Source organism: Mustela putorius, unplaced genomic scaffold (genome assembly GCF_011764305.1).
Source record: "Mustela putorius furo isolate JIRA1106 unplaced genomic scaffold, ASM1176430v1.1 tig00000827_pilon_pilon_pilon, whole genome shotgun sequence".
In the NCBI taxonomy this organism is placed as follows: Eukaryota; Metazoa; Chordata; class Mammalia; order Carnivora; family Mustelidae; genus Mustela; species Mustela putorius.
The window spans coordinates 6,913,781-6,940,369 of record NW_025421489.1 but is presented as its reverse complement, the minus strand read 5'-3'; the positions used below and the strand labels follow the sequence as shown (position 1 = coordinate 6,940,369).

The window sequence follows — 26,589 nt, the reverse complement described above, 5'->3', positions numbered from 1 at the left end:
TTCTATAGATACTATCATGTCATCTGCAAATACTGAAAGTTTTTCTTCTTTCTTCTTTAGATGACTTTTATTTATTTTTATTTTTTTGCTCTCTGACTGCTGAGGCTAGAACTTCTAGTAGTATGTGGAATGAAAGAGGTGAGAGTGGACATCCTTATCATGTTCCTGACTGTAGGGGAAAAGTTCTCAGTTTTTTTCCCATTGAGTATGATTTAACTGTCAGTTTTTCATATAAGGCTTTTGTTATGTTGAGGTATATGTCGTCTAGACCTACTTTGTTGAGGGTTTTTATCATGAATGGATGTTGTACTTTGTCAAATGCTTCTTCTGTAACTACTGAAATAAAAATATGTTTTTTATCCTTTCTCATATTGATGTGATCTATTACATTGACTGATTTGTGAATAGTCAACCACCCTTGTATTGCAGAAATAAATCCCACTTGATTATAGTGAATGATTTTGCTAATGTATTGTTGGATTTGGTTTGCTAGTATTTTATTGAGGATTTTTGCATTAATTTTCATCAGGGATATTGGCCTGTAATTCTTTTTTAGTGGTGTCTTTATCCAGTACCAGGATAATGCTGGCATTATAGAATGGATTTGAAAGCTTTCCTTATTTTTTTTTTTTTTTGGAATAGTTTGAGAATATTGAATAGGTATCAGCTCTTCAAATGCTTTATAGAATTCACCTGTGAAACCATCTGGTCTTGGACTTTTGTTGGTTGGGCACACCACCCTGTTCTTATTCAGAGATTCTGCCACTGGGCCAACTCCAGCCAGTCACCTGGAGCTCCCACATTACCAGGCTTACACATTGAACACCATGACTCTTCATTTTGTCCAAGAATGTGAAGTCTTAAAAGATCATGACGTACTCTAACAACAGATACATAAACAGTGGAATTACACACACACACACACACACAAATATCTGTTCTTCAGACTCCTTAATAGATTTTTTTTTCCTGTATTTTGAGACTTTTGCACATCTTGGCACGAGACTGACCTGTGATTTTGTGGATATCCTATATGTGATTTATGTAACAGATATATAGCTTTATGAAACATATCTTTTCATATGTTTAGAAGGGCTCATATAATTTGGAAATTTTCTGTTTATTTAGAAATTTGAGAGAATTCACCAATAAACTGATCTAGACAAATAAATATTTTAGGGGACTTTTCATTAATAACAAAGTAGTTTTATTGCTATTACCCACTTTATCTATTTAGAAGACTTTATATAACATTAGAATTATTTATTATTCATTTATAGCTTAAGAAAAATCCTCAGTATCATGATTTCAAGATGGAAACATTGGAAGGGAATCTGCTGGTCAAAGAGCAGAGCAGATTTTCTACTGTATTTATACTACTAACTCACAAGATCTCCTTATACAGGTTGTTTTGCCTCTTCCTCATGGGTTATAACTGCATACCTAAGGAAGAGGCAGTGTTTACTAAATTTTTTTAAAGATTTTATTTATTTATTTGACAGAGAGCATGCACAAGAGAGAGCACAAGCAGGGGGAGCAGGAGGCAGAGGATGAAGCAGGCTCCCACTGATGGCGGACTTGATCCCAAGACCCTGGGATCATGATCTGAGCTGAAGGCAGATGCTTAACCAACTGAGCCATCCAGGCATCCCAGTTTTTACTAAATCTTACATCATAGTGTATTCAGATTCCTGGGAATTTATTTAGGATTTTGACATTTATAAGTAACATTGTGTTTTCTTTGGAGCCAAATTATGTTTTGAGGTTCTGTTATCAGGCAAACATTTGCCCCATGAAGTAAGCAGCCTAGACTTTTATTTTATGGGACAGCATGTAAAACGTGAGCATTACCTTTTTTGAAATTTTCAAAGAACAAAACAACAAAACAGCCTCATCTTGAAGCAGCTTTTAAGGCTTTTTCAGTATCATATATTATTAATAAGTGCTATTGAACTACTGTGAATTTCTACTAACATTAATTTTATAATTTATATTATCATTACAAAACCATTGAGATTTTTCAATTTTCTCTTCATATAATTTAACATATATATATATACACACACACATAATACATAAATTTATTTTTCACATATATAATCTACACTTCCAATTAATATTTATACTTACAAATATATTTTAAATATGTGAAATACAGATGCACATGTGTGCATGTGCATGAAATTGGGGCAGTAACAAATGTAATAAAAAATAATTCAAGTAAACAGTCCTGGAAAGGCATGGGGAAGGAATGCTGGCAGTAGTATATATTAGATAGACTTGTTGATTAAGGCCTTTCCGAGAGGGTATATAATTTAAGCCAAGATAACAATTACATGAAAATTTAAGCTAGTCCAAGATTTGGGTAAACTGCTTAATTATCAGAAAAAGCAGAAAACATTAAGTGTCTGAGGCAAGAACAAGCTTAGTGTGTTTAGGGAAGAACATTATCTTCATGAAGCTGAGTGAGTTTGGAGGCCAGAAAGCATGAAATTTAATAGGCAGCAATGCACTTAGAACAAGGCCTAGCAAACGAAGACACTGAATTATTGCTTAGGGAACAAAGAGTATAGCGTTAGTTTGCTGGAAAGCCATTAGAAAATTTCTTGTTTTGTACTGAGCAAGTAAAGGACCTTGTTACTTTACCGAAAGATCAAAGTGAGTCTTAGACAGCCATGGATTATAAACCTGACCTGTAAGGATACTGTGGTTAGTGGTAGTTCCTTCTAGAGCCCAGCAATTCGTTGTCCTTCCTGATTTTCAGCCTCTCCATTTGTGCTTATGTGTGTGTTTTCATGCGTATTTCAGTGTGAAGGAGAGAAAACATGGATAAGATCTTGCTTAACCTAAATCAGAACCTGTGTTTAAAAAAAAAAAAATTCTTCTTTCATACTTCATATGATGACAGAGAAAATTTTCAAAACCCTATTTTTTGCTAGTACTGTATTTCACAAGAAAAAACAAAATTAAAAAACAATGTGCTGACCTTCTTCATCTTAGAAAAAGATTACTTTCTATTGACTTGCAACCCATTTTCAGTTGCCCAGTTTGTGAGTTCATTTTCTTATTTCTTCTTCCTTTTTTTTCTTCCATTCAACTCCAGGGAAATATTACTTCATAACTTTATATGCTGAAAAAAATCAGTAAAAGCGTAAAACTCAAAACATCAACTTAAGATTATTTTTTAATTAAAAATGGTTTTTTTTAGTGTTACATCAGCCACAACACCACTCACCAATCTATTTGAACAAAAGGTAAACAAAAGAACTTTTTTTTTTTTTAAAGAACAATTTTTATTGCTTGGTTTCTACTCTGAAGTAATCATTTTTTTCTACGATGCTATAATAATTTGAAATGATGTTTGAATGTGCTTCCTTCCTATATTTGCAATCCTCTACATCTTGAACTACCAGTTCAAGTGGAATTGCAGTAAAAGCCACACAGGGCATGTCATTTGCGTTTTTTTTTTTTTTAAAGATTTATTTGTCAGAGAGAGATAGAAAGAGCACAAGCAGAGGAAGCGGCAAGCAGAGAGAGAAGCAGGCTCCCTGCTGAACAAGGAACCGATGTGGGACTTGATCCCAGGACCCTGGGATCATGACCTGAGCCAAAGGCAGATGCTTAACCAACTGAGCCACCCAGATGCCCCATTATTTGCACTTTCAATTTATTATCCCCAAAGGACAGAATCTGATAATATATTCACTGCTTTTTATGAGGAAATGGGGTATAGTATTTCATTAATATTCATATAGAACAATGACAAGATGACAAGACCATAAACAGCAGCTCCCAGGACCTGAATTCCCCACTTACAAAGTCACTGCTCTCTGAGCTTCAATTTCCTCTATAAATTGGGAACAATAACATTTAACCACATAGGAGTGGTCAAAGGCAATTGTTCTGAAAGTGTGGCAGAATTATTAAAAATTAAATTATTGGGTCACCCCTGGCCTACTGAATCAGAAATTCTGGGGATAGACCCAACAATCTGTGTTTTAACAAACTTTCCAGGTAAGTTTAATGCATGGAAAAGTGTCATTAACTATGCTAAATGATTAAACAAGACAACGGATGTAACAAAATAAAAGTGCTTTTATCACTGTAACACATCATCCACATGTTAACTGCCATTATTATGACTATAATAATATTTTCCTCAGGGGCGCTTGAGTGGCTCAGTGGGTTAAAGCCTCTGCTTTCGGCTCAGGTCATGGTCCCAGGGTCCTGGGATTCAGTGCCACATTGGGCTCTCTGCTCAGCAGGGAGACTGCTTCCTTCTCTCTCTGCTTACCTCTCTGCCTACTTGTGATATCTGTCAAATAAATAAAATCTTTAAAAAAATAATATTCTCATCAAATATCTACGTGCAGATTCCTTCAATAACTGAGTATTTATAAGGAAACTGACATTTGCAGTACTGTGTGGTAAGTGCTGTCACAGGAATTGGCAGGGTGCCATGGAACCAAAGACAGGGCACCAAGGAAGCTTTTCAGGGGTAAATGTTATTTGGTCTATGTCCTTAATGAGAAAATGAGTCAGCCAGATTGATAAGGAGTAAAGCCATCTTTGGGCCAGTAAGAATAGATATAACGGAAAGTTCTCCAGGTGAAGGGGTTTTAAATTAGAGGAAAGTATTGGGGCACCTGGGTGGCTCAGTCAATTGAGTGTCTGACTCAATTTCAGCTCAGGTCATGATCTCAGTGTTGTGAGACTGAGTCCCCCATCAGGCTCCGCGCTCAGTGGGGAACCTGCTTGAGATTCTCTCTCCCTCTGCTTCTGCCCTTCCCCTGCCCTTTGCACACTCTGTCTCTCTCTTTCTCTAAAATAAATCTTAAAAAGATTAAAGGATTTATGAGCAAAAGCAGAACTGAGATCATACGAGCTCCACTATTAAGAGGTCATATCAAATAAGAGCCTCTGTGTAAAACTGCTTTGTCTGGACAGGATTTTGAAAGCTGTGAGAATGTGGTAAAGGATTTAAATCAGGGAAGTTGTCAGTCTGAAGGTAGGGCATCCAGTCAGGAACCTATTACTGTAGAGCGATAGGGGACTCTGGCCACATGGTCTAAGCAGGATGGGGGCAGGAGACGATATGTTAGATACGTTTGCCAGGTAATTTTATGGAACTTCTGTGACTGAGATGATGAAGCAGGAGTAGAGAATGGATATGGGAATTCAGACACTGTTTATATATATATATATATATATATATATTTAGCATTAAATTCTTACCTCTTTCTGATGCTTCGAATGTCCTTTATCAGAGTAGGATTAAGATTCCCTTTAATTTCATAATTATTAGGAAAAATGCATTTAAATGCATTCTCCTGTATTAGTGAAAAATATTGGATCACATCATTTAACTTATATTTCTAATCCCTCCTAGATTTGAATATGCAGTATCAACATTTTTATGAAATAACTTTGCCTCTATATTAGCCCTTGATTTGTCTTATTACTTTAGACTTACTAGAAAAATTCAACTCCTTTAAAAAACAGAGTAAACCCTCCACCAGTTCCCACCAAATGACTCCATGAACACATGTTTAGAAAATGTGTAGCTCATTTGTTTTCCCTGGCAATGAGACATTTAGGCTAGGACTGGCACACAAATGACAATATGGATGGGAGGGGCTTTTTCAGGTGTTAGTGAGTAATGAATGGGTGTTACCAAGCGGACTGAGAAACAAATGGTTTCATAACTCTTCAGTTATAACCTATTAATAGCAGAAGGCCTGTTTGAATTTAGGGTGTTGGCTCTGGCTGAAAGAGTCTTATTATATTTTATTTCTCCCTTTCTCCTGTTTGTGCAAAAAACCCAGGCCCTTATGCATGGATGGAGTGGGACATTTATCTTTCTCTTTCAGGTGGACCCTACTTAATTCTTAATGTTACAAAATATGCTGTAACTAATTAATCAACAGGAAATTAGTCTAAGCAGATTAATCACTGGTACTCAATGTGGAATTTCAGAGCTTTGGGGCTGGGAGATTATATAGTGGCTTTTCCTGCTTTTTTGTTTTCTGTTAAAATGAATTCACCCATGACAATAAGGATGGCTCCTTAAGGGCTTACCTCAATTGTCCCACTCCCTTTCTGCTGACATCCGCTCAGCCTGCGGCCCAGAAAACACTTGGGTTTGAGCTGATGCTTTCATGCTGCATTGAGCCAGCATTACTCTCTCCCTGCCTGCAGTACTCTAATGGGTAGAAGCCACCAGGGGGTGGTAGGAAGAGGAATGTGCAGGGCAAGCAATAAACATCTTCAACGCCTGCCACCTGCTTTTTCTTCCCTTACATGTGTGTGTATTGGATGAAGAACCTTCAGGCATATTCATATGTAAAAATGTTTTTAATGGCATAATTAATAAGTCATGAAAACAGAAGCTATGGCGAAGGCTTTTCATGGCTTCCTGATCCTTAAACGAAGGCTCAGGCAACAATGGAAAATAGGGCAGGAATGTGAGGACCAGTCTGTTAGGGTATGTGGGCATAAGGTCAGCAGGAGCAGGCATGACCATGATTTGTACCAGAAAGCAAAAGACTGGGTGTCAAACAGCTTGGTATAAATAACATTTTACAGTTAACAGTATGTTTTCATGTCACTGTTTTAATTTTCATCTGCATTCTATGAGGTGAGTTGTAATTTTTATTGCTTATAACAGAAAACTAAAATTATGTGACTGTTCCAAAGCTACATAAGTAGAAAGTGGCAGAGTCTTGCCTCAAATTCATTCACCTGATACTTACTTTTTTCCCCACCCTGGGCCACATCTGAGTGCCGTCAAACCTAGAGATGCTTCCAGGGTGAGATTTAATTGATAAGTGGACATTTTCAGACCATTAAGACAAAAAATTTCTTCTAGTGTTTCTACTCTAACAGACAAAGAATTTTCAAATTAACTACCATTATAAACTTTAGGAAGATTATGGGAAGGAAAGCCAAGTAGTAAAAAGAACATCTCCTGAGAAGCCAAAGAGATACAATATAAAAGTTACTCAGAATATACCTCTGGGTAACTTCCCGCTCAATCTCTCTGTGCCTTATTTCCTCAGTCATCAAATGAAGAAACAATCCCTACCTTGTAACATTACTGTATTACAAATAAGATATTAGAACATTTAGAATTTTGGTTTTTTAGCAAATAGCAGGTATTCAATACATTATTCCTACTGGGCTTTGTATATTGGAGTTTTCTGAAGCATGGGATATAAATGTAGAATAATACAGACTTCTAACACAAAAACATATATATGAATTTAATACTCATGATGTTATAATAGAAATACCTAATAAGAAGAAAAATAAGTGTAGTGCTATTATGCCAACCTATAAATCTAATGTGGAATATATAAAATATGCATACTCCAGAAGGGATTTTCCTTCTACATTAAAAACTAGAAGATTAGAGGAACTATAGCTGAAAAATATACCGTAGCAAAGGACTAGAAAATCTAGTTTTAGGATCCCCTTAATAATCTGAAGAAAATCTGAACCTATCTCTCCAGATCTCAACAGTTATAGGTGATTTCTGTATATACTGCATAACCAGTTTTTCTGAAACAGTTATAGAATACATATATAAGCACTTCGTTTTTTGGAATAAGTTATTACCTGTTCCATTAAAGTCTAGTTGAGATAGCACATTTTACATTTTCTGGGTCTGAAATTATAAAGATTCTTTTTTTTTTTTAACAGGTTGTGACTTTGCTTTTTATTTCCTTATTAATTTATTTTCATTTGTTTAGATTCCATGTTAGTGAAATCATATGGCATTTGTTTTTCTCAGTCTAATTTATTGCACTTAGCATAATATACTCTAGGTCCATCCATGTTGCCTCAGATGGGAAGAGTTCATCCTTTTATATTGCTGCATAATGTTCCTGCGTGTGTGTGTGTGTGTGTGTGTGTGTGTGTGTATCCCATCTTTTTTACCCATTCATTTATCAGTGAGCACTTAGATTGATTCAATAATTTTGGTATTGTGAATGTTTCAGTAAACATAGGGGTCCATAGATCTTTTCAAAATTGTATTTTCATATTCATTGGGTAAATAGCCTGTAGTGAAATTACTGAATTATATGGTATTTCATTTTCAATTTTTAAAAGATCCTATACACCGTTTTCCACATTAGTTGCACCAATTTACATTCCTGCCAGCAGTGCACAGTGTTCCTTTTTTCCCCACATCCTTACCAACATTTTTTAATTGTCTTTTTAATTTTAGCCATTCTGAGAGAGAGGAGGTGATATTTCATTGTGGGATAGGTTTGCATTTCCCTGATGATAGTGATGATGACCATTATTTCATGGTCTTTTGGCCATCTGTATGTCTTTGGAAGAATGTTTCTCTAGATCTCCGTTTTTAATTGGATTTTTGGGGGTTGAGTTGTGTAAGTTCTTTATATATTTTGATATTAATCCCTTATACAATATATAATTTGCAAATATCTCCTCCCATTTAGTAAGCTGCCTTTCTGTCTTGCTGATTGTTTCCTTTGCTGGGCAAAAGGTTTTTACTTGGACATAGGATCAACAGTTAATTTTAATTTTCTTTCCTTCATCTCAGGAGACTTATCTAGAAAAATGCTAGTCAGTGTCAGAAAAATTACTGTGTTCTCTAGGGTTGTTATGGGTCAGGTCTCACATTTAGATCGTCAGTCCACTTTATTTTGGTGTATGGTAGAAAAGTGGTCCAGTTTCATTCTTTTCCATGTACCTGTCCGGTTTTCCCAGGACCATTTATTGAAGAGACTTTTTCCCAATGTACCTTTTTTTGCCTCTTTTGTCATAAATTAACTGACCGCATAAATGTGAGTTTATTTTCGAGCTTCCTCTTCTGTTCCATTGATCTATGTATCTATTTTTGTGTGTATGCACCAGTACCATAGAGTTTTGGTTAATACAGCTTTGTAGTGTATGTTGAAATCTGTGATTGTGATACCTCCAGTTTTGTTCTTTTTCAAGACTGCTCTGGCTCTTTGGAGTCTTTCATGGTTCCATACAAGTTTTTAGGGCTCTTATGTTTAAATTATCTGAAATAGTACTGTTGGTATTTTGATAGGGATTTGCATTAAATACATAGATTGCTTGGGTAGTATGAGCATTTTAACAAACTTAATTTTTCCAATGCATGCTCATGGAATTTCTATTTGTTTATGTCATCTTCATTTCTTTCACATTTTATAGTTTTTAGAGTACAGGTTTTTCACCTCCTTACTCAAGTTTATTTCTAGATATTTTAATACTTTTGGTGCAGTTGTAAATGGGATTGTGTTATCTTTCTGCTGCATCATTAGTGTATAGAAACACTACCAACTTCTGGATATTGATTTTGCATGCTGTAACTTTACTGATTTCATTTCTGTCTGGAGTTCCTTAGGTTCATCTATTTGGAACTCTTTTTGCTTCTTAAACCTGGGTGTCTATTTCCTTCTCTAAGTTAGAACAAGTCAGTTCTTATTTCACCACGAGTTTTCTTACCTCTCTCCGTCTCCTTCTGGGACCCCTATAATGCAAATGTTTGTTCATTTGATATTGCCCAAGAGATCACTTAACCTTTCCTAATTTTTTAAAAATTATTGTCTCTTTTTGCTGTTCAGTTTGGGTGCTTTCCATTCACTTGTCTGCCAGATTATGGATGTGTTCTTCTGCATCCACTCATCTGCTGATTCCCTCCAGAGGATGTTTTGTTATTGTATTCTTCAACTGTGATTGGTTTTTATTTTTTTATCTCTTTATTGGAGGTCTCACTAAGTTCTGCCATTCTCATCCCTAGCCCAGTAAGCATCTTTAATCAGGCATATTGCTTATCTCTGTTTCATTTAGTTTTCTGAGATTTTGTCATGTTCCGTGTTTTGGAGAATATTATTCTGTCTCCCTGATCTGCTGTATTTTGTGTTTCCATTGATTAGGTGGAACAGTTCCTTCTGAACTTCAAGGAATGGTCTTGTGTATGGTCATTCCCTATATAGATAATGTGTTCTTGGTTACTTTTCCTGGCTGGCTGGGTTCCTGGGGCTCTCCACATAGTGGGTTCCCTGGCAGGATAGTTAAATTGGAGGTAATCTGGGGTGTCTCAAAACTCTACATGCAGAATATGCCTTGGCAGGATAAGTAAGGCTGAAGTGAAACCATCATGTTTCAGGACTCTCCACACACCCTGAAGAGGTGCCTAGAGCTGAGGTGGGGCAGAGGCTGAGGGGTGCTGGGACACTCTGCAGGGAGCACCCCTGCAGGACAGGTAAATCTAAAGCAGTTGTGTAAAGCCAGTGTAGTCTCTGAGTTCCTTATGCAAAATGTGCCGTGACGGGACAACTAAAGCTGAAGTAGTTTTAAGCTGGGCTGTCCCAGTCCCACTGGGGCTGCCCATGCAGGAGAGCTGATGCTGAACAGGGTAAAAGCTGGACTGTCCCTGAGTAGTCAACACATGGGGTGCCCTAGCCACAGGACTGAAGCCAAGGCCAATAAGGGTAGGAGTGTTCTCATGTGTTCCACACAGGAGGTATCCCCTGGTGGCGTGAGTGGAACCAGTGCAGGTAAGGGCCAGGGGTTCTCTGGGTGCTTCACACCAGGGCACTCTGGCAGGGCAGTTGGTTCCAAAGCCAGAAGGTTCGAGAGCATGTTGATCCAGGGGTGCCCAAGCAAGCTGTCTAAAGCCGAAGTGGTATGGGCCTGGAGTGTTCCAGGGTGCTTTGTGCCTGTGTGTCCTTGGCACAAAGGCTGGAGTGGTCCAGAGCACTAACCAGGGGTATCCTACTGTGTGCACCGCGCTTTGGCCTCCTTAGTGGGACAGCTGGGGCTGGTGGGGGCTAGGGGCCCAGGGTTCACTGAGGTCGCAGGCCAGTTAGGGAACGGGATTGTATACTGTTCTACGATTTCAAGGTGCAGGGGGAACATTGATTATGTCCATCAGCCCCTGCTACCCAGAGGGAATTTTAGTAGCACCCTCACCACTCGATTGAGTTCTAGGGCTGGGGCTTTTATATGGTAATCATTCTTTAAAACCCTGGGTGTTTTGTTTTGTTTTGTTTCCTGTGCCCCAGCACAACCAGAACTGGTGTGGGCTTGGGGACCTGGCACCTGTTGAAGTCAACTGGTTATGGTGTGCTGACCCTACTCCAGTGTGTACTTTAAATGTGGGGTGGAGACAGCATAAATTCTGTCACTGTCCAGTCCCACTAACCCAGAGATTTAATTATATCAAGAAATCAGATTCAAAAAGTTCTAATAAATTTGAATATAAATATAAATCCTGAGGTAAAAATTGTAATCTCCATATGAAACTGATGCTCAAATGTTTACTTTTTTCTCAATCATCTGATATTAACAGATTAAAAATAATACATGCTTAAAGTCTTAAATGAAATCATGCAGAAACATATGTTAAAACATAACTTTTCATCCCCATATGCATTCAGGAGACTGGAACTGCGTATGGGGATATAGGGTTATGTTTTGACATATGTTCGTGTATAATTTAATTTAAGATTTTAAGCTTGTATCAGATGACTGAGGGAAAAAAAGCATATTTTGAAACTAATTTTGATCCATAAAGTCCATTCCTTTCCATTAGTTTTCACACAGTTACATGACTTGATCTATACTTTTAAAAAAATTGGTCCTTGGTAAAAAATAAGTAAGTAAATACAAAAATAAAAATTTGGTGATATATATTTATGTACCTACTGAAAGGAAGCTTATTTCCTGTTATTTTCATAGGTAAACTTTCATCAACTAAACCTCTATCTTTCCTTTTATCCATAGGGTCCATATTTCTGGAAAAAAAAAATAACATCAAAATTTTTTCAGTATAAACTCCTCAAAGAAACATCAAAGAAAAGGTCATACAATACTCCCACTTGTTCATCACCAGGTTTTATTTACATACATAAATCTATAAATATGCATAGCTAAATAAAAGGGAGACAAGGTAGACAGGCAGCATGCATATGACTTCCCCATATGGCTTTGCCTATTTCTTTTTATTCCCATTATAATGAAAGTACAGAATTAGTTTCAGTTGCACAACACAGTGATTCAGCAATTCTATGCCTTATTCAGGGCCGTCAATGATAAGGGTACTCATAATACCCTTCCCGTAGTTATCCATCCCTCCTGCACACTTCCTCTCTGATCACCAACCACTAGTTTCTTCTCTAAAGTTAGAGTCTGGTTTTATGCCTCCCTTTCCCCTTGTTCCTTTATTTTGTTTCTTAAATTACACATGAGCACAATCAAATATTTGTCTTTCTCTTATTTCACTTAGCATTATATCCTCTAGTATATCCATGTTATTCCAAATGGCAAGATTTCATTCCTCCTAAGGTTGAGTAATGTTCCTGTGTGTGTGTTCCTCTGTGTATTTTGTTTCTCCACTCATCTACGGATGGACACTTGGGTTGCTTCCATAATTTGGCTACGGTAAATGCTGCAATAAACATAGGGTGCCTATGTCTTTTCAGATTAGTATTTTCATATTCTTTGGGTAAATAATCAGTATTAAGATCATTGGATCAAATATAATTTTATTTTTAAACTTTTGAGGGAACTCTATAGTGTTTTTCACAGGTGCTGAAATAGTCTGAATTCCCAACAGTGCACAAGGGTTCCTTTATAATTCTCACCAACATGTTTCTTGCGTTTCTGATTTTAGTCATTCTGAAAGGTGTTAGGTGGTATCTCACTGTGGTTCTGATTTAACTTCCCCGACGATTAGTGATACCAGGCATCTTTTCTTCTGTCTGTGGACCTTCTGTATGTCTTTTCTTTGGAGAAATGTCTGTTCATATCTTCTGCACATTTTTAAACTGGATCATTTGTGGTTTTGGTGTGGAATTATCTAAGTTTATCATATATTTGGATTCTCTTTATCAGATATATCATTTGAAAATATCTTCTTCCATTCAGTTAGTTGTCTTTTTGTTTTGTTGATGGTTTCTTTTGCTTTGCAGGAGCTTTTTATTTTAATGTAATTCCAGTAATTTAGGCTTTTGTTTCCCTTGCCTAAGATTTATCTAGAAAAGATTCAATGGCCAATGTTAGAGAAATTAATATGTTTTCTTTACGAATTTTATGATTTGAGGTCTTACATTTAGGTCCTTCATCCATTCTGAGTTTATTTTTTGGTATGGTTTAAGAAAGTGGTCCAGATTCATTCTTTTCCATATACCTGTCCAGATTTCCTAGTACCATTTGTTGAAAAACTTCTTTTTCCCATTGCATTCTACTGCCTCCTCTGTTGAAGATTAATTGACCTTGTTTAAGTATGGGTTTATTTCTGGGCTCTTTATGCTATTCCACTAATCTGTGTGTCTATTTCTGTGCAAATAGCATACTCTTTTGATTACTATATCTTTGTAGTATATCTTGAAATTTTGGAATTGTGGTACCTCCATTTTTTTTTCCCTTTTTTAAGATTACGCTATTTGTTTTTCTTTTCTTTCCCCTTGGTTCCATACCAATTTTAGGACTACCTGTTCTAGTTCTGTAAAAAATGCTATTGATATTTTCATTGGGATTGCATTAAATCTGTAGATGGCTTTGGGTAATATGAATACTTTCATAATATTTATTCTACTGATCCATGAATATGGAATATCATTCCATTTATGTCATCTTCCATTTCTTGATCAAAGTGTGATAGTTTGCAAAATACAAGGAGTACCTGGCTGGCTCAGTTGGTAGAGCATGTGACTATTGATCTCAAAGTTGGTTATACGTTCAAGCCTCAGGTTGGGTGTAGAGATTACTTAAAAATGAACAACAACAATAAAAACTACAAATCTTTCACCTCTTTGTTTAAGTTTATTCCTAGGTATTTTATTCTTTTTGGTGCAATTGTAAATGGGACTTTTCTCTTTCTGCTACTTCATTATTAGTGTATAGAAATGCAACAGAGTACTGTGTATTGATTTTTTATACACTGACAGAATTCAATGATCCATTCTGGGTTTTTTTGTTGGTTGGTTTGTTGTTTTGGTGGAATCTTCAGGATTTTATATAAATATCATTTCATTTTCAAGTAGTGAAAGTATTTTTTAATCTTCCTATCTTCCTTACCAATTTGGATGCCATTTATTTTTGTGTCTGATTACTGGGCTACAAATTCCACTACTATTTTGAGTTTTTCAGCACTAAGTAGGATGTTGGTTGGGGTATTTTTATATATCACCTTTATTATGTTGAGGTATGTTCCCTGTAGATGTACCAGCACTTTAATCATGAATGAATGCTGTGCTTGGTCAAATGCTTTTTCTGCCTCTGTTGAGATGCTCATTTGCTTTTTGTCTTTTCTTTTGTTGATGTGATGCATCACATGATTGGTGACAACTGAACCACCCTTGCATCCCAGAGATAAATCCGACTTGATTGTGGTGTATGATTTTGATGTAATGAAGGATTAAGCTGAACAGTTTTACATCATGTTCATCAGAGATACTGGCCTCTAGTTCTCTGTCTTTGTAGTATCTTTATCTGGTTTTGGGAACAGGGTAATGCTGGCCTCATAGAATTAGGCTGGAAAGTTTTCTTCCTCTTCTATTTTTGGAATACTTGGAAAATAACAGGTATTAACACTTCTTTAAATGTTTGCTAGAAATCACCTTGGAAGCTATCTGGTCCTGGACTATCCTGATTCACTTCGGGGAGGTTATTTGCTTCTAGGAGTTCATCTATTTCTTCTAGGTTGACCAATTTGTTGGCCAATATTTTTTCATAATATTCTCTTACAATCCTTTGTACTTCTGTGTTGTAAGCTGTTACTTTTCCTTTTGTTTCTGATTTTACTTATTTTGAGTCCTCTTTCTGTTAGGTTGGCTAATGGTTTATCAATTTTGTTGATCTTTTTTTTTTTTTAATTTGATTTATTTATTTGACAGACAGAGATCACAAGTAGGCAGAGAGGCAGGCAGAGAGAGAGAGAGAGGAGGAAGCAGGCTCTCCGTGGAGCAGACAGCCCGATGTGGGGCTCGATCCCAGGACACTGGGATCATGACCTGAGCCGAAGGCAGAGGCTTTAACCCACTGAGCCACCCAGGCGCCCCAATTTTGTTGATCTTTTAAACCAGTCAGCTCCTAGTTTCATCAATCTGTTATCTTTGTTTGGCTTTTAGTTTCTATTTTTATTTATTTATTAAAGATTTTATTTATTTATCAGAGAGAGACAGCACATGCACACAAGCAGGCAGAGTGGCAAGCAGAGGCAGAGAGAGAAGCAGGCTCCCCGTCAAGCAAGGAGACCGATGCGGGACTCGATCCCAGGACCTAGGATCATGACCTGAGCAGAAGGCAGCAGCCTAACCCACTGAGCCACTCAGGCGTCCCTAGTTTCTATTTTTAAAAAAGTTCTTCTTTTGGGGCACCTGGGTGGCTCAGTCGTTAAGCATCTGCCTTTGGCTCAGGTTATAATCCCAGAGTCCTGGGATCGAGCCCCACATTGGGCTCCCTGCTCAGTGGGAAGCTGCTTCTCCCTCTCCCACTCTTCCTGCTTGTATTTCCTCTCACTATCTCTGTCAAATAAATGAAATCTTTTTTTTTTTTTTTTTTTTTTTAAGATTTTATTAATTTACTTATTTGACAGAGAGAAATCACAAGTAGATGGAGAGGCAGGCAGAGAGAGAGAGGGAAGCAGGCTCCCTGCTGAGCAGAGAGCCCGATGCGGGACTCGATCCCAGGACCCCGAGATCATGACCTGAGCCGAAGGCAGCGGCTTAACCCACTGAGCCACCCAGGCGCCCCAAATAAATGAAATCTTTAAAGAAAAAAGTTCTTCTCTTAAATAAAGGAAATTTTTATTTCCTTCCTTTTGCTGGTTGTGGGTTGATTTATTCTTTTTCTAGCTCTATTAGGTGTAAAGGTAGGTTGTTTTGAGATTTTTCTTGCTTCTTCAGGTAGCCCTATATAGCTATAAATACCTCTCTGAAAACAACTTTTGCTGCATCCCAAAGATTTCTGACTATTGTCTTTCATTTTCATTTGTCTACATGTATTTAATTTTCTCTATGCATTGCTGGTTGACCCATTCATTGTTTAGTAGCATATTATTTAACCCCATGTACTTGTTTTCTTTCCTGATTTCACTTTGTTTATTTCTACTTTAATAGCATTATGGTCCAAAAGATTCATGGTGTGACTTCAGTATTTTGAATTTGTTGAGACTTGTTTTACGGCTTAATGTGTGATCCATTCTGAAGAATGTTCCATGTGCCCTTGAAAGAATGTGTATTCTGCTGTTTTAGGATGGGATGTTCTGAGTATGTTTATATATCCATATAACCCAATGTGTCACTCAAAGCCACCGTTTCCTTTTTGCTTTTGTCTGGATGATCGATCCACTGATGTTAAGTAGGGTGTTAACGTTCCTTACTATTACTGTACTTCCTTTGTGTTTGTTAAAAAGCTGTTTTCAGTATATGGGTGCTTCCATGTTATACAATTATATCTTCTTGTTGGATTTTTCCCTTTATGATTATGTACTATCCTTGTCTTTTGTTACAGTCTTTGTTTTGGGGGAGGGGCACCTGGATGGTGTGGTGGATTAAGCGTCTACTTCTTGGTTTTGGCTCAGGTTCTGGTATCTCAGCACTGTGAGATCAAACCCAGTATAAGGCTCTGTGCTCAGCATAGTGTCTGCTTTAGATTCTCTTCTCCTTTCCCTGCCCCTTCTGCTGTGTGCTTTCTCTCAAATAAATAAAATTTTAAATTAAAAAATAATGTCTATTTTATCTCAGGATGCCTATGTTGCTCAGTTGGTTAAGCAGCTGATTCTTGATTTTGGCTTAGATTATGATATCAAGGTCCTAGGATCAAGCTCCACATCAGGCTCCATGCTCATCTGAGAGTCTGCTTGAGGATTCTCTCCGCCTCCCCTCTGGCCATTTGTGCACTCTCTGTCTCTAAAATAAATTTAAAAAGATAAAAGTATTTCTCTGACACAGGTATTATGACCCCAGTTTTCTTTTCATTCCCATTTTGCATGATAAATGCTTTTCCATCTCTTCACTTTCAGTGTTCATGTCTTTAAGTCTGAAATGAGTATCTTTTTTTTTTTTTAAGATTTTTATTTATTCGACAGAGATCACAAGGAGGCAGAGAGAGAGGAAGGGAAGCAGACTCCCCGCTGAGCAGAGAGCCCAAAGTGGGGCTCAATCCCAAGACCCTGAGATCATGACCCGAGCCGAAGGCAGAGGCTTTAACCCACTGAGCCACCCAGGCACCCTGAAATGAATGTCTTGTACATAGCATATAGGGTGTTGCTTTTGAATCCATTCTGTCACCCTATGTCTTTAGATGGGAGCTTTTAGTCCATTTATATCCAAAGTAATTATTGCTGGTATGTACTTACTGCCCTTTCACTTTTATTTACTTATTTTTTTTGGTTGTTTTGTAGTTCTTCTCTGTTCCTTTCTTCTCTTACTCTTTTCCCTCATGGTTTGCTGGCTTTCTTGAGTTACATGCTTGGATTCTCCTTTCTCTTTACTTGTTGTTTATCTATTACCTGTTTTTAATTTGTGGTTACTGCTAAGTTTATATATAACATTTATACATGCAGTAGTCTGTATTAAGTTAATGGTCACTTAAGTTTGAAACCACGGTAAAAGCACTAAAACTGACTGTTCTCCTCCCCACATTTTAGGTATATGGTGTCATTTTTTACCTTCTTTCATTGTGTGAATCCCTCAACTGATTTTTATTGATATACTTAATTTTACTGCTATTGTGCTTCCTACTTTTCTTACTGCTGCCTACATTTTCCTTTCAAATCAAAGGGTCCCATTTTAATAGATCTTATAAGACTGGTTTAATAGTGATGAATTCCTTTAACTTTTGTTTTTCTGAAAAACACTTTAATCTCTTCCATTCTGAATGACAGTCTTGGTGGATAAAGTATTCTTGGTTTTAGGTTTGGGTTTTGTTTTTGTTTTGTTTTCCTTTAGTACTTTGAATATATGATGCCACTCCCTTCTGGCCTGCAAAATTTCTGTGAAAAAAGAAGTCAGCTGACATGGGGTTTCCCTTGTAGGGATCTGTTTTTAAAATTCTGTCACTACTTTTCACCACTTAAATTACTTTATTTCTTGGTATAGAACTCCTTGGGTTGGCTTTCTTTGGGGCTCTGTGCATCATGCATCTGGCCTTCTGTTTCTTTCTCTAGATTCAGAAAGTTTTTAGCTTTTAAATAAGTTTTCCTCCCCCTTTTCTCTCTCTTTTCCTTCTGGGATCTCTATAATGTGAATGTTATTACACTTGATGGTGTTGCTGAGTGCCCTTAATGTTTTTTCTCATTTTTATTTTTTTCTCCTGTTCAGCTTGACTGCTTTCCATTACTGAGTCTTCCAGGTCGCTGATTCATAATTTTCCTTCCCTTAGTCTACTACTTATTCCCTCTACTGTATTTTTAATTTCATTTATTTATTCATCTCTTATGGCTTCTTTTTTATGTTTTCCATCTCTTTGTTGGAGGTGTTACTGAGATCCTCTACTCTTTCCTCAAGTTCAGGGAGTATCTTTCTGACCATTACTTTAAATTCCCTATGAGGCATATTATCTCCATTCCGGGTAGTTCTTTTACTGAGATTTTGTTCTTTTCTTTCATTTGGGACAGATTCATCTGTCTCATTTTGTCTAAATAACTCTCAGTATTTCTCTGTGTTAGGATATTCAGCTATAGCTCCTTCTCTTGAAAGTAGTGGCTAGATGAAGAGGTCCTGTAGTGTCTTGCCATGCTATGTCCCCCATTCACCAGAACCTGACACTTCAGAGATGCAGCCTGTAGTACTGCATGTACCCTACCACTGTGTCGGAGCCACATTTGTCATCATTCCAGTTGGCTCAATGGCTCTCTTCTGTTGTGGGCAGCAATTGGCCCTTCTATTGAAAGACCAGGCAGGGGCCACCTTGAGCTTGAGATGGATCAGATCAGGAATTTTTTTCAGAGCCATAATAGCACCTGAGTGACATCCCCAGAGAAGCTTTCATTGGTGGGCACAGCCTATATTCAGAGTAGATGCCTGCCCCCAGCCCACTGCTGTGGCTACAACTGAACTGGTACATGTGTGTTTTTTGTTTTTTCCCCCTCTCCATTGTGCAGGAGTCACTTTGAAGTAGTGCTAGTGGCTGTTTGGGCTGCTTGCACACTGCTATGCTTTGGATGGACTCTCTCCAAGGGCATATTGAACAGGACAGGTCAGCAAGAGAACACAGTGGTTACACATCAATGTCAGCAAGGTTTGCGCAAGTCTACTCTAGGAGGAGTCCTGTAGCTGCTTTGGAAAATTCCTGCGGAGGAGACAGGTCTGCAGGAAAATTCAGAGGCAGGGTGAAGCTCACTTGCACTGTTCCAGTCTGTGGGAGGGGACCTGTGGCTGCTTTGGAAAACTGGTGAGGACTGGTTTGAGTGGGTGGGGTCGGGCCACTAGCTAGGTGGAAAGTAATCAAGTTGTACCAGTTCCTACAGGTATTATCATTTCTAGGCTGGGGGATGGTGCAAGGAAATGGTGCCACCCACTCTTGTTCTTGGAACAGTCTCCCAAAGATCCCTGCCCCTCTGGGATATGTTCTGAGATTAGGATATAAATCTTCCTATATACCTTAGGTGTTTTTCAAACTGCTGCTTCTATACTGCATTTCAGGGAAGCTGTTATGCTGGTCGCTTTAAGGGTGGAACTCTGCTGCCTATCCCCCTCTGGCTCTCCCACAGCTAAACCGGTTGATTTCAAGTGTTAAGCCCTAGTGATTATGAAAATGCATGAAATTAAGACCCTCTGGTTTTCAAAGCCAAATGTTATGGGGATTTATCTTCTCAGCAAGGTTCCCCTGTGCCTGGGGTGTCTGGTGTGCTCCTCTCCCCTCCACATGTGGATATCCCTCTCAAAACATACACTTGCAGGTCAGTTTGGCTCCCAACCAGACCTCTGCTCTTCCAACCCTCTTCAAAATGGTCTTTTCTCTATATTTATCTGTGGAGAGTCTGTTCCATCAGTCTTTGGGCCATTTTCTGCTTTATCTGTACTTTACATGGGTGTTACCTACTTGTATCTAAGGGATGAGGTGAGCTTGGGATCCTTCTACTCTGCCAACTTACCTGAAGTTTCGCCCACTGTTATTTTTCACTGGTATTCCAAAATACTTTCCACTGGAATTTATTTTTTTTTAATATCCGTTTTTGTTTTTGTTTTAAGATTTTACTTATTTATTTGACAGAGATCACAAGCAGACAGACAGAGGTTCCCTGCTGAGCAGAGAGCCCGATGCCTATGCCGGCCTTGATCCCAGGACCCCAGGATCATGACCTGAGCCGAAGGCAGAGGCTTGAACTCACTGAGCCACCCAGGCACCCCATCCACTGGAATTTATCTTAATAGGCACATTCAAGCACGTACAATTTGTTTAAAATTGCAATTTGCCTAAATATTGTTGTAGTTCTGATCTGACACTGGTGAAGTGGAACTTCAAAATCTAAAGGAGCCAAAATAACCCAGGAGGAAAAAGTGTCCCCCATTACTAAGTTCACAATGTCTGTGCATGTGAAAACTGGCATGTAGATTCAATGTAAACTAAGGAATGACAAAGAAACATCTTGTGAGTGACAAGAGTAAAACAACAACAACAAAAAAAAATTGTTTCAGAGACATCAAAACAATTTATCCTGTATTTTTACTTTTAAAAAATAAGGAAATTTTTTCTTGCAGTTTCTCCCTCTCCCTTTAACACATTTTGCCCATTCCCTACTGCCCACCCCTCTGGCAAGTATTGTTTGTCCTCTTTACCTAGAGGTCTCTGACATTGTTTTAACACTCCACATATAAGTAAAATAATTTGGTATTTGTCTTTCTCAGTCTGACTTATTTCACTTAGCATTATACCCTTTAAGTACACCCATGTTGTTGTAAATGGCAACTCTTAATTCTTTTACATGGATAACACACACTCACATACTACATCTTCTTTATCTATTCATCTTTTATGGACACTTAAGTTTCTTCCTTAAGAAACTTCCTCATGACTATTTTAAATGATGTAGCAATAACTTAATGGTTCATTGATCTTTTAAAATACTGTTTTTATATTCTTTGCGTAAATTGCCAATACTGGATTTACTGAATCATAAGATATTCCTATTTTTAATTTTTTGAGGAAACTCCATACTGTTTCTGTATTAGCTATACCAATCTGCCCTCCCACCAACAGTACACAAGGGTTCCTTTTTTTTTTTTTCCATCCTGGTCAATACTTGTTTTTTTCTTCTCTTTTTGATTCTAGCCCTTCTGACAGGTGTGAGGTGGTATCTATTGTGGTTTTCCTATGTATATCCCAAATGATTAGTTGATGCTGAACATCTTTTCATGTGTCTGTTGGCCATCTGGATTTCTCCTATGGAAAAATGTCATGACTTGACAATGAGGACCTGAATGGTCAGATATTAATTCAGATGTATCATTTGCAAATACCTTCTCCCATTCATTAGGTTGCGTTTTGTTTTTTTGATGGTTTCCTTCACTGTGCAAAAGCTTTTTTTAAGGCTTTATTTTGGTGGTGTCCTGATAGTTTAATTTTGCTTTTATTTCCCTTGCCTAAGATTTATCTAAAAGAATGTTGCTAAGGCCAATGCAAAGAAATTACTGCTTATGCTTTCCTCAGCGTTTTATGGTTTCAGGTCTCGCACTTATATCTTCAATCCATTTTGAATTTATTTTTGTATATGGTGTAAGAAAATGGTCCAGTTTTATTCTTTTGCATGGAATGTCCAATTTTCCCAGAACCATTTATTGAAGAGACTGTCTTTCTCCCAATGTATACTCTTGTCTCCTTTTTCATAGATTAATTGACCACATAAGCATGGGTTTATTTCTGGGCCATTCTGTTCTATCCAAGTATTTCTGTGGCAGTACCATAGTGTTTTGATCACTACTTCTTTGCATTATATCTTGAAATTCAGGATTTTATCTTTCAGTATTGTTCTTTTTTTTTTCCTTTCTTTTTTTTTTTTTTAAAGACTGCTTTGGCTATTCAAGGTCTCTTGTGGTTCCATATAAATTCTGGTATTATTTGTTCTAGTTCTGTGAAGGGAAGAGGCATTCTTTTTTATTTTATTTATTTATTTTTTTAACTTATTTGAGCCAGAGTGAGGGAGAGAGAGAGCACAAACAGGGGCATTGGAGAAGGAAAGGGAGAAACAGGCTCCCGGGTGAGCAAGGAGCCTGATACAGGGCTTCCATCCCAGAACCCTGAGACTGCAACCTGAACCCAAGGCAGGTTCACCCAAGGTGCTTCACTGACTGAGCCATCCAGGTGCTCCTATTTTATTTTTAAGATTTTACTTGAGAGAGAGAGAGTACAAGACGGGGTAAGAGCAGAGAGAGAGGGACAAGCTGACTCTGCTGAGTGCAGAGCCCAATGCAGGGCTCAGTCCCATGACCCTGAGATCATGACCTGACTGAAACCAAGAGGCAGGCACTCAACCTACTGAACCACCTAGGTATCCCAGAAAGAAGGCTTTCTTATGGATCTTCTTGAAACTCTAAGCTTTTTATATTTAAAGAAGCTACTGCTTTTGTGCAGAAATTGCTATTAGGCATTCAAATTTTCAAGCTCAAAAAGATTGAGGGAAAATACACAACTGTGTATTGCAAGAGCATTGCTTGTAACACACAGCTTCAGTGCACACATATTCAAAAGCTACCTTTTAATCCTATTTGTGAGATGTACTATGAACTTGGCAGAAAATTCAACTAAACAAATACAAATAATTTGTATCCTGTTATTTCTGATAAAAAAAAAAATGAATACATAAGCTTTCACACTCACACACAAACATACTGTACCAGAAAAAAAATCTGACATATTTACTGCTTAAAAATAAACCTGATTTCCCTTTGAGATATAAGCTAATCCCCATTTTGGAATGTTGTGAAAGCCACCCATAAAGGAAATACTCCCAGTATTCCAGGTTTCATTATGCTGTCCCCAAATAAAGCAAAATTAATTAAGTCATAATAGTACTGCAGATATACCAATGATGTTATTAACCTGGTTTCAAATCTATGTACCGAAGGATCATCCTGACATAGTGATAAACATACTGTCTGATTTATGTAAATACGTAATTTTAATATTTCCATCAATATTGAAAAAAATTCTGTTTGTTAGTGAAAAATACTAGTTTTTAGCTTTGAGACAAATGAACAATAAAAGTGGATTGGACGACGGGACGCCTGGGTGGCTCAGTTGGTTAAGCAGCTGCCTTCGGCTCAGGTCATGATCCCAGCGTCCTGGGATCAAGTCCCACATCGGGCTCCTTGCTCGTCAGGGAGCCTGCTTCTCCCTCTGCCTCTGCTTGCCATTCTGTCTGCCTGTGCTCATTCTCTCTCTCTCTCTGATAAATAAATAAAATCTTTAAAAAAAAAAAAAGTGGATTGGACATTCGTAAAAATCAAATCAATACTGAAAGTAACAGAAGAGCATGTGAAAGCTAAGTTCCCACCTTAGAGATAATTTCAAGAAGGTTATATTTTTATTTATTTTTTTTAAAGAAGGTTATATTTTTAAAAATCATCTCAATTATGAAAATAATAAAAATTTAATTTTCTTTTTGCTCTTATTTAATATTTTTGGTTTCTTATCAAAGTTACCCACATTCATTGTATTATTATTTATTGACACTCATCATTTTATTCCATTATAATGCTGCTAAAATAGCTTTCTACTTTTTAAAATTTAAATATCATGTTTTATCTCCTTTTCAGATGTGGACAAGGATGGAAAGGAAATCGATGCCACATCAAAGTGAACCCTTCCCCTGCAGAGTTCACATACACTCAGAATAGTAGGTGATACTGTGACTCTTTGCTTAAATTTGGAATTTTGAACGTTTTTCACTGCATACTTATCTTTTTAATTGGTTTGAAATTCCAGATATATGGACTTTCCTGGGCATTGGATTAGCTTTCCTGATGATTCATATTATAATCGCAGTTGTGTGTTTTCTTGCAAACAGAAAAGTACCAGTCAGGTAAGTGATGCCTTTGATTGCTAAATAAAATATACTGTGGCAGAACAATTTTCTGAAACATTTCAGTTCCTTCGTTTTTCTTTCACTTCATTTACATGCAGGTAACTTTAGTGTTTCTACGCTTTGTAGATTTCTTTCCTTCTGGGCAGAATGTAGGAACCTACTTAACAATAATCATTCTTCTTTTTTCAGTAAAAAGCCTTAAGTTTACTTTCCACATTGTGTTAAAAGCAGTTTTGATGACAAGAAAGGGAATGTGGCATTCTCCACAGATTAAGAGACATGAGGGTGTCAGTGTCCCACTTGCTGGTGGCACCTGGGGAAGGCAACAGAACTGCAAATGAGATGCTTTCTTGGCCCTCCCAGTGAACTCTAAACATCAGTGTTTCAGGTCAAGACTCCAGGTTCTAGGCAATATACAGAACAGAGACCAGGAGTTGTACCCAAAAGAATTCATGCAAAACTAAGAAGACCCCAATTACTAGAGGGAGAGAGCCCAAGAGGATAGTGGAGTAGGAGGATCCGAAGCTCACCTTCTCCCCTCCTAGATAACAGTCACATCAGTGCAACTAACCCAGAAAAAGACTCAAAGACTGGCAGAACAGGCTCTGTACAGTTAATTCTAGAGCATCAGCGACACCACAAATGGTGGGAGGCACAAACAGTCAAGAACCAAACTCCCACAAGATTAAACTGCACTGGAGAGACCAGTCCTCCTAATATTTTACTCCAAAAATGAGCAGGGCTTAATTTTTGGAGTTTTTAATAAACTAGAAGAGCTTAAAACTGGGTACTTTAAAAATCAGTAGGCTTTACTTTGGAAGAGCTAGAAGGCAATAGGAAACTGAGTTGCCATCCTTAAAGACAGAACATAACAAACAACCCAGCCAAAATATAGCAAAGCAGTAGCAATCTGAAAATTACTTGGGGCATGCATGAAGTAGATTTCTTTACTAATCTCAGAATGCATGCTGCAAGGGCAAGGATTTTTAGGAGACTTATCCAAAAACATAAGAACTGGCAGGTGACATTTCTACCCCCTGGCAGCTTAGACAACCAGACACCTTTAAGAATGAGCATGAACACTCATTATCTAGCTTGCTAACACTGTATACCCTACCTCACATTCTCCTATGGATCTGGCCCCATCATACCAACCCAGTTGGGCAGGAGTCATTCCAAAGCAGTGACTGTCAAAACTCATTCTACAAGTAGCCCTGCTAGGAACTAGTGACATTCCTCACCTACCCTGCTAACACCACACGCCCTGCATTCTACTGCAGACCTATCCCATCCAACTTGCTCCACTGGGGAAGAATCCCTCCATAGCAGCTTCTGACAAGTATCATCCTGCAATCAACTACAATAGTTCAAAGCACCACTCCCAAGTGACTCCTGCCCTGGGGAGCTGGGGAGAGGGGAAGATAACCATACACACCAGTTCCACTGCAGCCCCATCAGGGGACTAGGGATAGACATCTGAAACGACTGCCAACATCATCCACCAACAAAAACCTCATGGGGAACAGGAAAAAACCCTGTAGTTCAGGGCCACTGCAACCCCAACAGACTGGAGGCAGATATTTGGTCTCAGTGAAGACCCCACTCACCAATGAAAACCTCTCAGGAAATGATGCAGGAAAAGCGTCCTACAATTTGATGCTACCACAGCCCCAGCAAATGGGCTGATGGTAGGCATTTGGTCTGAACCAACTTAAAGCCCAAGGTAACCACGGATTGGCCCTTCAACAGCATAAGGATCATACCTTACCCAGAACAGAGAAAGGGGGCCACTGTAGCCAACTGGACAGAGGGCAAACAAGGCTCAGCCATAACAGGATGCATGCAATACATAAAGGAAACGCCTCTGTTGTGACTGGCTCTGGTGAACAGGGAGCAGTGCTCTAAAAGGCACCACAGGACCTCTTCTTTGTAAGGCCACTAATTTTAAATCAGAAGACATAACTGATTTTCCTACTATAGAGTAATAAACACAGAGACTTAAACAAAATGAAGGGACATAAGAATAGATCACAAATGAGGCAAGAGGACAAAATCACAGCAAAAAGCTAAAGGAAAAGGAGATAAGCAATATGCCTAATAGAATTCAAAGTAATGATCGTAAAGAACTTACTGGACTAGAAAAAAGAATGGAGGATCTCAGTGAGACTTTTAACAAAGAGATAAAAAACATAAAAAAGACCCAAAAATGAAGTCCTCAATAACTGAAATTAAAAATACACTAGATGAAATAAACAGTAGATTAGAGGAAGTAGAAGAACACATGAAGGACCTGGAGAACAGAATAATGGAAAATAAACAGCTGAAGAGCAGAAAGAAAAGAGTAATAGAAATTGAGAATAGGTTAAACAAACTCAGCAACAACATCAAGTGTAATAACACTCACATTATAGGGATCCAAGTAGAAGAGAAAGAAAAGGAGCATAAAATTGATTTAAAGAAAAAAATAGCTAAAATTTTCCCTTATCTGGAGAAGGAAACAGAAATCTAGATGCAAGGGGCTGAGAGAGCCCCAAAATCAACCTAAGGAGGTTCACACCAAGCCATATAATAAT

The 26,589-nt window shown here is 37.9% G+C and overlaps 1 protein-coding gene across 1 annotated transcript in view; it reads left to right on the top strand.

Moving 5' to 3' along the window:
* Nucleotides 1–26,589, top strand: part of MALRD1 (MAM and LDL receptor class A domain containing 1) — a 753,919-nt gene that overhangs the window by 688,644 nt on the left and 38,686 nt on the right. The window contains 2 exon segments of the mRNA XM_013058904.2: nucleotides 23,748–23,827; nucleotides 23,917–24,013. Coding sequence (XP_012914358.2) covers nucleotides 23,748–23,827; nucleotides 23,917–24,013 — 177 coding nt within the window.